The following is a 13,836-nucleotide window of genomic DNA, read 5'->3' as shown; positions in this document are numbered from 1 at the left end:
TCAAGTCAATCGGATGAAAATTGAGGATTTTAGAAATTTAGCAAAGTTGGTGACCTTTGGCCTATGTTGACCTTTTGACCTATTGACCCCAAAAACAATAGGCTTCTGGCATTTGACTAACTCTACCACTTGGTGAAGTTTGGTGAAGATCGGTTGAAAATTGTGACCTGTAGGCCGGTGACAAACAAACAAACAAACAAGCAAACAAACAAACAGACAGACAGTCACAAACACAACCGACCAATATACTTGTAAAATCTTCGATTTTGCAAGTAACAAGAAAACGTCATGCGTAGCACGATACTTGCAAAATACGCCCTCCCCCAAAAGTTTACCATTGATACAGCAAATTGGCCATTTCATGAAGATTTAAATTTACAATCTTGATCAAAGCTCGGGTCAACAGGATGAAAAGTGACGATTTTAGAAATTTGGCCCATGTTGACCTTTTGGCCTATGTTGACCTCAAGAACTCTTGGTGGTTGAAGTCAGTGACCAGATATGCAAGTCCTCTTCAAATTTCAAGTCAATTGGATGAAAATTGAGGATTTTAAAAATTTGGCCTATGTTGACCATTTGGCCTATATTGACCTCAAAAATACTTGGTGGTTGAATTCAGTGACCAGATATGCAAGTGGTCTTCAAATTTCAAGTCAATTGGATGAAAATTGAGGATTTTAGAAATTTGGCCTATGTTGACCTTTTGGCCTAAGTTGACTTCAAGAATACTTGGTGGTTGAATTCAGTGACCAGATGTGCAAGTCCTCTCCAAATTTCAAGTCAATTGGCTGAAAATTGAGGATTTTAGAAATTTGGCCTATGTTGACCATTTGGCCTATGTTGACCTCAAAAATTATTGGTGGTTGAATTCAATGACCAGATATGCAAGTGGTCTTCAAATTTCAAGTCAATCGGATGAAAATTGAGGATTTTAGAAATTTAGCAAAGTTGGTGACCTTTGGCCTATGTTGACCTTTTGACCTATTGACCCCAAGAACAAAAGGCTTCTGGCATTTAGCCAACTCTACCACTTGGTGACGTTTGGTGAAGATCGGTTGAAAATTGCGACCTGTAGGCCGGTGACAAACTAACAAACAGAGTCACAAACACAACCGACCAATATACTTGAAAAATCTTCGATTTTGCAAGTAACCAACAGACAGACAGATGAAAAATTGGTCAGAGACCGAGGACTTGCCGGAATTTACTTTTTTATCAGCCATTTAGGACAAATATGGCGGCTGAACCACGTGACCGATGACGTCATCATTAAAATATTTTATTCCCCATGGAGAGTTCTTCACAGTGAGCCATGTCTCAATTTTTTCTGTTCAGCACTTTTGGAGATATAGTGGTGCAAAGTTTTGCCGTTTTTCCAAGATGGCGGCCGAACCACGTGACTGATGATGTCATCATTAACCTATTTTATTCCCCATGGAGAGTTCTTCACAGTGAGCCATGTCTCAATTTTTTCTATTCAGCACTTTCGGAGATATGGAGGTGCAAATTTTTTGGGTTTTTCCAAGATGGCGGCCGAAACACGTGACTGATGACGTCATCAATTGGGCACAGTCTATTCCAGGTCAAGACAAATACATGTGCAAAGTTTGGCGATTCTACGTGCAACGGTGTGGACGTAGTGCTGCAAACAGACAGACAAACAGACAGATGAAAAATCGGTCAGAGACCGAGGACTTGCCGGAATGTACCTTTTTCTAATCGGCCATTTTGGATAAAGTTTTTGGGTTTTTCAAAGATGGCGGCCGAGCCACGTGACCGATGACGTCATCATTATTTTTTTCTCCACCAGTTTATGCCGACAGGGCACTCAAGAAATTGCATCTTGATTGGATGAAGTTTTGTACTTCTCGAATTATGGCGTCAGAATCGAGGCCTTGGGCCTAGAGAGTTTAAAATTAGGCACAGTCTATTCCAGGGCAACTAGATTATGCTCAAGAAATTTCATCTTGATGGGATGAAGTTTTGTACTTGTCGAATTATGACATCATAATGGAGGCACCTATGACATCATCATGAACATATTTTATTCCCCATGGAGGGTTCTTTACAATGAGCCATCTCTCAATTTTTTCTATTCATCACTATCGGAGATATAGAGGTGCTAAGTTTTTCGGTTTTTCAACGATGGCGGCCGAACCACGTGACCTATTACGTCATCATTAACATATTTTATTCCCCATGGAGAGTTCTTTAGAATGAGCCATGTCTCAATTTTTTCTATTCCGCACTTTTGGAGATATAGATGTGCTAAGTTTTTCGGTTTTTCCAAAATGGCGGGCGAACCACATTACCTATGACGTCATCATTAACATATTTTATTCGCCATGGAGAGTTCTTTACAATGAGCCATGTATCAATTTTTTCTATGCAGCACTTTCGGAGATAGAGGTGCAACGTTTTTCGGTTTTTCCAAGATGGCGGCCGAACCACGTGACCTATGACGTCATCATTAACATATTTTATTCCCCATGGAGAGTTCTTTACAATGAGCCATGTCTCAATTTTTTCTGTTCAGCACTTTTGGAGATATAGTGGTGCAAAGTTTTGCCGTTTTTCAAAGATGGCGGCCGACCACGTGACTGATGACATCATCATTAACATATTTTATTCCCCATGGAGAGTTCTTTACAATGAGCCATGTCTCAATTTTTTCTGTTCAGTACTTTCGGAGATATAGAGGTGCAAAGTTTTTCGGTTTTTCCAAGATAGCGGCCGAACCACGAGACCGATGACGTCATCAATTTGGGCACAGTCTATTCCAGGGCAAGACCAATATGTGTGCAACGTTTGGCGATTCTACGTGTAACGGTGTGGACGTAGTGCTGCAAACAGACAGACAAACAGACAGATGAAAAATCGGTCAGAGACCGAGGACTTGCCGGAATGTACCTTTTTCTAATCGGCCATTTTGGATCAAGTTTTTGGATTTTTCAAAGATGGCGGCCGAGCCACGTGACCGATGACGTCATCATTATTTTTTTCTCCACCAGTTTATGCCGACAGGGCACTCAAGAAATTGCATCTTGATTGGATGAAGTTTTGTACTTCTCGAATTATGGCGTCAGAATCGAGGCCTTGGGCCTAGAGAGTTTAAAATTAGGCACAGTCTATTCCAGGGCAACTAGATTATGCTCAAGAAATTTCATCTTGATGGGATGAAGTTTTGTACTTGTCGAATTATGACATCATAATGGAGGCACCTATGACATCATCATTAACATATTTTATTCCCCATGGAGGGTTCTTTACAATGAGCCATCTCTCAATTTTTTCTATTCATCACTATCGGAGATATAGAGGTGCTAAGTTTTTCGGTTTTTCCACGATGGCGGCCGAACCACGTGACCTATTACGTCATCATTAACATATTTTATTCCCCATGGAGAGTTCTTTAGAATGAGCCATGTCTCAATTTTTTCTGTTCAGTACTCGGAGATATAGAGGTGCAAAGTTTTTCGGTTTTTCCAAGATAGCGGCCGAACCACGAGACCGATGACGTCATCAATTTGGGCACAGTCTATTCCGGGGCAAGACCAATATGTGTGCAACGTTTGGCGATTCTACGTGTAACGGTGTAGACGCAGTGCTGCAAACAGACAGACAGACAAACAGACAGACAAACAGACAGACAAACGAACAGATCAACATACTTGCCGGAATCTTTTCCGGCAAGTAACAAACAGACAGACAAAACCACAAACACAACCGACCAATATACTTGAAAAATCTTCGATACTGCAAGTAACAAGAAGACGTCATGCAGAGCACGATACTTGCAAAATCCACCCCCCACCCCGAAGAAAAAAAAATTCCATTGATACAGCAAATTGTCCATTTCATCAAGATTAAAATTTACAATCTTGATCAAAGCTCGGGTCAACAGGATGAAAAGTGATTATTTTTCAGATAAATATTGATTATTTTGGAAGGTTGACCTTGAGTTGACCTTTGACCTTTTGACCTCAAAAATAGTTTCCCTATTTAGAGACTCAATGTGCCAATGCTGTTCAATTTTCAAGTCAATCGGATGAAAATTAAGGATATTAAAAATTTGGCCTATGTTGAGCTTTTGGCCTATGTTGACCTCAAAAATAGATGGTGGTTGAATTCAGTGACCATATATATATAAATCCTCTTTGAAGTTCAAGTCAATTGGATGAAAATTGAGGATTTTAGAAATTTGGCCTATGTTGACCTTTTGGCCTATGTTGACCTTTTGGCCTATGTTGAGCTTTTGGCCTATGTTCACCGAAAATATAATTTGTGGTTGAATTCAGTGACCAGATGTGCAAGTCCTCTTCAAATTTGAAGTCAATTGGATGAAAATTGAGGATTTTAGAAATTTGGCCTATGTTGACCTTTTGGCCCATGTTGACCTCAAGAATACTTGGTGGTTGAATTCAGTGACCAGATGTGCAAGTCCTCTTCAAATTTCAAGTCAATTGGATGAAAATTGAGGATTTTAGAAATTTGGCCTATGTTGACCATTTGGCCAAAGTTGACCTCAAAAATACTTGGTGGTTGAATTCAGTGACCAGATATGCAAGTGGTCTTCAAATTTCAAGTCAATCGGATGAAAATTGAGGATTTTAGAAATTTAGCAAAGTTGGTGACCTTTGGCCTATGTTGACCTTTTGACCTATTGACCCCAAAAACAATAGGCTTCTTGCTATTGACCAACTCTACCATTTGGTGAAGTTTCGTGAAGATCGGTTGAAAATTGTGACCTGTAGGCCGGTGACAAACAGACAAACAGCCAGGCAGAACCACAAACACAACCGACCAATATACTTGAAAAATCTTCGATTTTGCAAGTAACAAACTGACTCAAATGCAATACCCTCTCCTCTGGCGAGGGTAATAATAAAGCCATGTTTAAATGATTATTTCACATCAACTCGATAATCATCATCATTATATTCATATTCGTGTGCCATACTCGAGGCAGAGCAGATACTTGGCCGCAATTCTGGTCAAGTCGCCACTCCGGCTCAGGAAGTTAGGGAAGGAATTTGAAATGTGTTCAGGGTGACACCAATAGTTTGCCTCCTCTTTGTGAAGGACACCATGGGATCTTTCATGTCCACCAACTAATTCCGGCAAACAGATGACCAATTTCACGTCCATCCGAAGGAAGACACACACATTGATGAATCACCCTGCCTATGAAACACTGGAATGACAGTTTATAGCTGGGTTGAGATTCAAACCCAAGCTGGGTAGCTCACATCAACGTCTGTAAGAAATCTCATTGGAACTAAAAAGGAGGAAATAATTGGTAAAATAAATAAATAGAGTAATACCACCCATTATGTCATCACGTAATTATACCACTACCTGACTTGAGTCGCCTCAACCCACATATGCGTCGCTTTACAAGCCATACCTACTATTCTCGAACGTACTTCCAGAACAACTTACAACCTACAGAACAGAACACAGAACACTTAAAGTACAGAACTTACAAGACTGATATAAATGCCACAATACATTGCAAAGTACAAAATTGAGAGATCGCAAAATCATTGACAGAATTACTTTACGTTTGTGTACTTGAATACAGCTGTAATTAATCAAAAAGAGAGGAAGAAATACAGATACATTCAAAGTCCACCGCCCCCATGCCAAATAATTAAATATCCTACAGCGCGGGCTCCGGCGCCCGGCAATACCGCAGTGCAGCTCATAGAGACTGCATTGGGAGGGAGAGTTGCACAATAATTGATTGATTAATTGTAAAAGTAAAATCAATAAAAGATTATCACAAAATTTTCTTAATCAATTGGCTAATAGCATAAATAAACCACTCGTGCTTCATCCGAAGCTGTATCTTTTAGAAATTTAATTAAATGTCATTAATAAAAAATTAAATAATTAATTGATGAATCAATAAATAATTAATGATTCAATGATTAATCAATAAATCAAAAATATGCTCGATAGCCACATCACCTGGTCACTGTCATGTCCAAATATTACCTTCCGAGCTCAAAAGGTGCCAGAGATATTTGCCAAATGAGAAAGAAAAAAAAAAAATGATTGATAATGAAAATAAATAAATAATAATCATTTAAAAATTAAATTATTAATCAATTCAGTCGTAGAACACATAAACCACCACCATTTCATCAGAATCTGTAACTTTAAAAAAAATTGTCATTAATCGAATAATTAAATAATGAATCGATTAATTGATTAATTGCTTAATTAATAAATCAAAAATAGCCTTTCCAGCCAAATCACTTGGTCATTGGCATGTCCAAATATCAGCTTCCTAACTCAAAAGGTGCCAGAAATAATGGCCAGAAGAGAAAGGAAATGTATAAGTACTTATTTAATCGCTAATAATTAAATAACTAATTAATTCATTAATTAATCCAAAAACAAAAAATACCGTTTTTGACAAAGTACTTGCTCACCATCATGCCAAAATTTCAGCTTCCTTGCTCAAAGTATGGCTGAGATATCGCTTGGACAACAAATAAAACAACCAAGAAAACAAACAAGTACAGATACATTCAAAGTACACCGCCCCCTTGTCAAATAATTAAATATCCTACAGTGCGGCATTGCCGGGGCGCCTTCGGCGCCAGGCAATACCGCAGTGCAGCTCATAGAGGCTGCTTTGGGAGGGAGAGATGTATGCTAATTCATTGATTAATTGTATAATTAAAATCAATAAAAGATTATCACAAATTATTTTCTTAATCAATTGGCAAATAGCATAATTAACCACTCGTGCTTCATCCAAAGATGTATCTTTTAGAAATTTATTTAAATAAGTCATTAATAAAAAATTAAATAATTAATTGATTCACCAATAAATAATTAATCGATTAAATGATTAATCAATAAATCAAAAATATCCTTGATAGCCACATCACTTGGTCACTGTCATGTCCAAATATTAGCTTCCCAGCTCAAATGGTGCCTGAGATATTGGCCAAATGAGAAAGAAAATAAATAAATGATTAATAATGAAAAAATAATAATAATAATCATTAAAAAATTAAATTATTAATCAATTCGGTCACAGAACACATAAACCACCACCATTTCATCAGAATGTGACTGATTTTTTTTTTTTTTTTTTAGTAATTAATTGAATAATTAAATAATTAATCGATTAATTGATTAATTAATAAATCAAAAATATCCTTGATAGCCACATCACTTGGTCACTCATGTCCAAATATTAGCTTCCGAGCTCAAAAGGTGCCTGAGATATTGGCCAAATGAGAAAGAAAATAAATAAATCATTAATAATGAAAATAAATAAATAATAATCATAAAAAAATTTAATTATTAATCAATTCGGTCACAGAACACATAAACCACCACCATTTCATCAGAATCTGTAACTTAAAAAAAAAAAACATTTTAGTCATTAATCGAATAATTAAATAATTAATCGATTAATTGATTAATTGATTAATTAATAAACAAAAATAGCCTTTGCAGCCAAATCACCTGGTCGTTGGCATGTCCAACTATAAGCTTCCTAACTCAAAAGGTGCCTGAGTTAATGGTCAGAAGTGAAATGAAATTTGATTAATTAAATAAGTACTTAATTAATCGCTAATAATTAAATAACTCCTCAATTTATTGATTAATCAAAAAAAAAAATACCGTTTTTGACAAAGGACTTGCTCACTATTGTGCCGAAATTTCAGCTTCCAAGCTCAAAGGATGGCTGAGATATCGTCCGGACAACCAGGGAAACAAACAAACAAACAAGAAAGAAAGAAAGAAAACAAGAAAGAAAACAAGAAAGAAAACAAACAAGACAAGTACACATACATTCAAAGTACACCGCCCCATGCCAATTAATTAAATATGCTGCAGCGCGGCATTGCCGGGGCGCCTCTGGTGCCCGGCAATACCGCAGTGCAGCTCATTGAGGCTGCATTGGGAGGGAGAGGTGTACACTAATTGATTGATTAATTGTATAATTAAAATCAATAAAAGATCATCACAAAATATTTTCACAATCAATTGGCTAATCGCATAACTAAACCACTACTGCTTCATCCGAAGATGTATCTTTTAGAAATGTAATTAAATAAGTCATTTATAAAAAATTAAATAATTAATTGATTACTCAATAAATAATTAATCGATTAATCAATAAATAATTAATAGATGAAATGATTAATCAATAAATCAAAAATATCCTTGATAGCCACATCACTTGGTCACTCATGTCCAAATATTAGCTTCCCAGCTCAAAAGGTGCCTGAGATATTGGCCAAATGAGAAAGAAAATAAATAAATGATTAATAATGAAAATAAATAAATAATAATCATAAAAAAATTAAATTATTAATCAATTCGGTCAGAGAACACATAAACCACCACCATTTCATCAGAATCTGTAACTTTTTAAAAAAAAAATTTTTTGTCATTAATCGAATAATTAAATAATTAATCGATTAATTGATTAATTAATAAATCAAAAATAGCCTTTGCAGCCAAATCACCTGGTCATTGGCATGTCCAAATATCAGCTTCCTAACTCAAAAGGTGCCTGAGTTAATGGTCAGAAGAGAAAGGAAATTTGATTAATTAAATAAGCACTTAATTAATCGCTAATAATTAAATAACTCCTCAATTAATTGACGAATCAAAAAAACAAAAAATACCGTTTTTGACAAAGGACTTGCTCACTGTTGTCCCGACATTTCAGCTTCCTATCTCAAAGGATGGCTGAGATATCGCCCGGACAAACAAACAAACAAACAAGAAAGCAAGAAAACAAACAACCAGAGTGAAAACTGAGTACTCCCTTTCAGCGTGCGTCACTGCCAAGCCCCCTTCGGTGCCCAGCAATGACGTTATGCAGCACCTGGGGATGGCATAGGAAAGGTGCGGTGTACAATATCACGGGTAAGAAGTGAAATACGATACGTGAAGTGGCGATGTTAGGAACGCATCCCTCACTTATCCTATTCAGGCTCATGAGAACAAGACCAACACTCTTCGACGTCATGACATCGAGCGATATGCCTCCGCCCACATTACTACATCATTATACATACTTGCAGCAAGTTTGATTTAAATCCATTCAGCTGTTATCAAGTATCACATTATTACCTGACATGACCTAACCTCACCAAAATCACAAAATCACCTCATTTCTCACATTTTATGCCAAAACATATTCAGTTCATCTATGCATCATCATTCATCATATATACTTATACCAAGTTTGGGCAAAATTGCATCACCGATTCACAAGTCAGAACAGTGACAGATTTTTTTTTCCTTCATGGAACCTCTGACCTTTGACCTCAAAATTTCATCAGTTCATGTTTACATCATTATAATACCTGTACAATGTTGGATTTAAATCCCTTCAGGTGTTCTCAAGTTGTCACATTTTTACCTGACATGACCTCTGAACTTTGATCTGTTGATGCGATAATCCAATCAGTTCATCTTTGCATCGTATATACGAATACCAAATTTGTTCAAAATCCCATTACTAGTTCACGAGTTGGAGCAGCAACATAATTTTTTTTTTACTAAACATGACCTCTGACCTCTTGACTTGAAAATCTAATCAGTTAATCTTTAAATCATTATACATTCCTGTGCCAAGTTTGAATTAGATCCCTTCAGTCATTCTAAACTTATAGAACTATCACAGACTTTGACCTCTTGATGCCAAAATCAAATAAGTTCATTTTTGCATCATAATACATACTTGTACCAAGTTTGGTCAGAATCACATCACTGTGCCTGAGTTAACCTGAGAACAAGTTATCACGGTAACAGAATTTGTACCTAACATGACCTCTGACCTTTGACCTCTTGACCACAAAATGGATTAGTTCATCGTTAACTCATCATACATACCTGCACCAAGTTTGACTGAGATCCCTTCAGCCCTTCTCAAGTTAACGCGGTAATGAAATCCTATCACGGACGGATGCATGGGTGTACGGGATGGTCATACAGACGGATGGATAACCTGAAAACATAATGCCTCCGGCGACTTCAGCGGCGGAGTTATAAAAATTGTTTTGATTTACATCATTTTGATTAATCGTAACACTATTCAGGAACGCATCCCCGACGCAAACCAAGCTATTACTGTAAAAAGGTAATCAAACGTCTTCCTTACCACGACCTGCCCCACATCGTACTCTTCACAGTCGGAAACACTGAAAGCACTCTTATCACTGGAAGTACTCTCATCATTTTCACCATGACGGAGAGAAGATCCCTGAAAGTTGGTGCTGACAGCAACCTTATCATCTTCACCATGGCGGAGAGAAGATCCTGGAAAGAAGAGGGAAAAATGAACATAAAACAGATATTCTGAGAGAAAAATATCAATGGACAGAATATCACCGTGATCAGATGTGTGTGCATTGTGTAAATGAGACATCAATTTCACAAATTAGTCCGTCTTCTTCTTTGCCAGACAGGTGTTGACATACCATATCCCCTAGTAAGAGGTCAAGGGCTCAGAACATGCAGAATTGGCCCAAGTCTTTCAGAAACCAGTTGGCTAGGGCTGACATGATTGTAGTGGGTAAAGGCAGGAATTTGTAATTTGCTCAGGGTGCCGGCATTGACTTGCCAACTCTCCATGAAAGACACCCAGAGATGTTTAATGTCTCCAAACTAATGCTACCAGGCAGAATACACAGCACAAGATGCATCAGTGACCACACATTAGTAGAGGAATAATGGGGGTTCGAGGACACATTAAATTTAACATTGAAGTCAATGGGGAAAATTATGGAAATTTATTGACTCACCCCATCTCTTGAAAAATTACACCCTTTTTCTCCCTCTTTTAACTTATTAACTCTCCCCATTGAAGCAGAATCACCATCTTGAGTTAATATGAAATGAGATACTTCTCTTAATGACCTCATCGAACATCTTCTGAAGCCCCGCCCACTTTTACTAAGCCCCACCCACTTTTTGATAAGCCCAACCCACTTTTTGCTGAGCCCGCACACTTTTTTACTGAGCCCCGCCCACTTTTTACTGAGCCCCGCCCACTTTTTGTAAAGCCCCTTCCACTTTTTGCTAAGCCCTGCCCACTTTCCCTCACCCCACCCACTTTATAAACTCTCTCCACCATTGCATCATTTCCAGTTAAGGCTTGCCCAGGCATGCCCAGCGAATTTCCAAAGGAAAAAACAGCCACCAACCATTCTTATATAAAGGGTTGAAGCGCAGGCTATATTTAAAAACACTTCCTGCTTCTCTTGAGAATTGACTACTGTGCAGAACTGGAGCTGGAGTGGGATAACTTTGCAATTCCTTTGTCCTACCACCTGTGTGGAACTCAACCTTCAAATTGATGAACTGGATTCAAACCTCTTATCAATGGAGGAAAGAGTTTATTTTATAACTTGCAAAATCGAAGATTTTTCAAGTATATTGGTCAGTTGCATTTGTGGCGCTCATCAAATCACTGCAGCGGCACTGCACATCCTGCAACACCGTGCGTATGAACGCTACTGTATGACATATGCTGATGATGCAGAAGACCTGCCTGAGTTCGAAGACTGGTGTCACCAGAGAGGAGAAGACATTCCCAACTTTCAGTACTGGGCAACTGTGCTGGAACTAGAGATGTTGGGACTGGTCTACGTGCGTTCTCTGCGGCAGGCTTCATTCACGATGTACCTTGATGCCCTGACGGAACTGGTCCCATGGTTCCATGCCTTAGACCACACACACTATGCCAGGTGGGTCCCTGTTCACCTGAGGGCCATGGTTGCACTCCCAATGAAGCACCCAGATGTAGCCAGAGAATTCAGGGCTGGCAACTTCACTGAACAGAAGACGAAGAAGGTGTTCTCTTCGATCCCAATCGAATCGAAATCTTGCAAAAATCAAATCTCTGAATCTGAGATGGCCCAATATCCAGATCTTTTCATAATATGATAGTCTACGAGTGTGCCAAATTTGGTGCTTTCCTCACAAAATGCACAATTGTTATGCTACGTTGCCCCACGAAACGTCTACACCGTTGCACGAAGAATCGCCAATCTTTGCACACATATTGGACTTGCCCGGGAATCGACTGTGCCCAATTGTTGACGTCATCAGTCAAGTGGTTCGCCCGCCATCTTGGAAAAACTTTGCACCTCTATATCTCCGAAAGTGCTGAACAGAAAAAATTGAGACATGGCTCATTGTAAAGAACTCTCCATGGGGAATAAAATATGTTAATGATGACGTCATCGGCCACGTGGTTCGGCCGCCATATTTGTCCTAAATGGCCGATAAAGTAAATTCCGGCAAGTCCTCGGTCTCTGACCGATTTTTCATTACTTGCCGGAAAAGATTCCGGCAAGTATGTTGATCTGTTTGTTACTTGCCGGAAAAAATTTTCCGGCAAGTATGTTGATCTGTTCGTTTGTCTGTTTGTCTGTCTGTCTGTCTGTCTGTCTGTCTGTCTGTCTGTCTGTCTGTCTGTCTGTCTGTCTGTTTGCAGCACTGCGTCTACACCGTTGCACGTAGAATCGCCAAACTTTGCACACATATTGGTCTTGCCCTGGAATAGACTGTGCCCAATTGATGACGTCATCGGTGACGTGGTTCGGCCGCCATCTTGGAAAAACCGAAAAACTTTGCACTTCTTTTTCTCCGAAAGTACTGAACAGAAAAAATTGACATGGCTCATTGTAAAGAACTCTCCATGGGGAATAAAATATGTAAATGATGACGTCATCAGTCACGTGGTTCGGTCGCCATCTTGGAAAAACGGCAAAACTTTGCACCACGATATCTCCAAAAGTGCTGAACAGAAACAATTGAGACATGGCTCATTGTAAAGAACTCTCCATGGGAAATAAAATATGTTAATGATGACGTCATCCGTCACGTGGTCGGCCGCCATCTTGGAAAAACGGCAAAACTTTGCACCACGATATCTCCAAAAGTGCTGAACAGGAAAAAATCAGACATGGCTCATTATAAAGAACTCCATGGGGAATAAAATATGTTAATGATGACGTCATATGTCACGTGGTTCGGCCGCCATATTTGTCCTAAATGGCCGATAAAGTAAATTCCGGCAAGTCCTCGGTCTCTGACCGATTTTTCATTACTTGCCGGAAAAGATTCCGGCAAGTATGTTGATCTGTTCGTTTGTCTGTTTGTTACTTGCCGGAAAAAATTTTCCGGCAAGTATGTTGAGCTGTTCGTTTGTCTGTTTGTCTGTTTGTCTGTTTGTCTGTTTGTCTGTTTGTCTGTTTGCAGCACTGCGTCTACACCGTTGCACGTAGAATCGCCAAACTTTGCACACATATTGGTCTTGCCCTGAAATAGACTGTGCCCAATTGATGACGTCATCGGTGACGTGGTTCGGCCGCCATCTTGGAAAAACCGAAAAACTTTGCACCTCTATATCTCCGAAAGTACTGAACAGAAAAAATTGAGACATGGCTCATTGTAAAGAACTCTCCATGGGGAATAAAATATGTTAATGATGACGTCGTCAGTCACGTGGTCGGCCGCCATCTTGGAAAAACAGCAAAACTTTGCACCACTATATCTCCAAAAGTGCTGAACAGAAAAAATTGAGACATGGCTCATTGTAAAGAACTCTTCATGGGGAATAAAATATGTTAATGATGATGTCATATGTCACGTGGTCGGCCGCCATCTTGGAAAAACGGCAAAACTTTGCACCACTATATTTCCAAAAGTGCTGAACAGAAAAAATTGAGACATGGCTCATTGTAAAGAACTCTCCATGGGGAATAAAATATGTAAATGATGACGTCATCAGTCACGTGGTTCGGTCGCCATCTTGGAAAAACGGCAAAACGTTGCGCCACT

At 38.8% G+C, this 13,836-nt stretch overlaps 1 protein-coding gene across 1 annotated transcript in view; it reads right to left on the bottom strand.

The window, feature by feature from the left end:
• Window positions 1–9,748: 9,748 nt before the first annotated feature.
• Window positions 9,749–13,836, bottom strand: part of LOC144891204 (uncharacterized) — a 43,357-nt gene continuing 39,269 nt past the window's right edge. The window contains exons 4-5 of the mRNA XM_078773578.1: window positions 10,148–10,305; window positions 9,749–9,772 (exon numbers count right to left, since the gene is read on the bottom strand). Of these exons, the coding sequence (XP_078629704.1) occupies window positions 9,749–9,772; window positions 10,148–10,305 (182 nt within the window). The remainder of the gene's footprint in view (window positions 9,773–10,147; window positions 10,306–13,836) is intronic.

This window comes from Myxine glutinosa, chromosome 3, assembly GCF_964187855.1.
Source record: "Myxine glutinosa chromosome 3, kmMyxGlut1.1, whole genome shotgun sequence".
Lineage (NCBI taxonomy): Eukaryota > Metazoa > Chordata > Myxini > Myxiniformes > Myxinidae > Myxine > Myxine glutinosa.
This window is presented reverse-complemented; position numbering and strand designations above follow the sequence as displayed.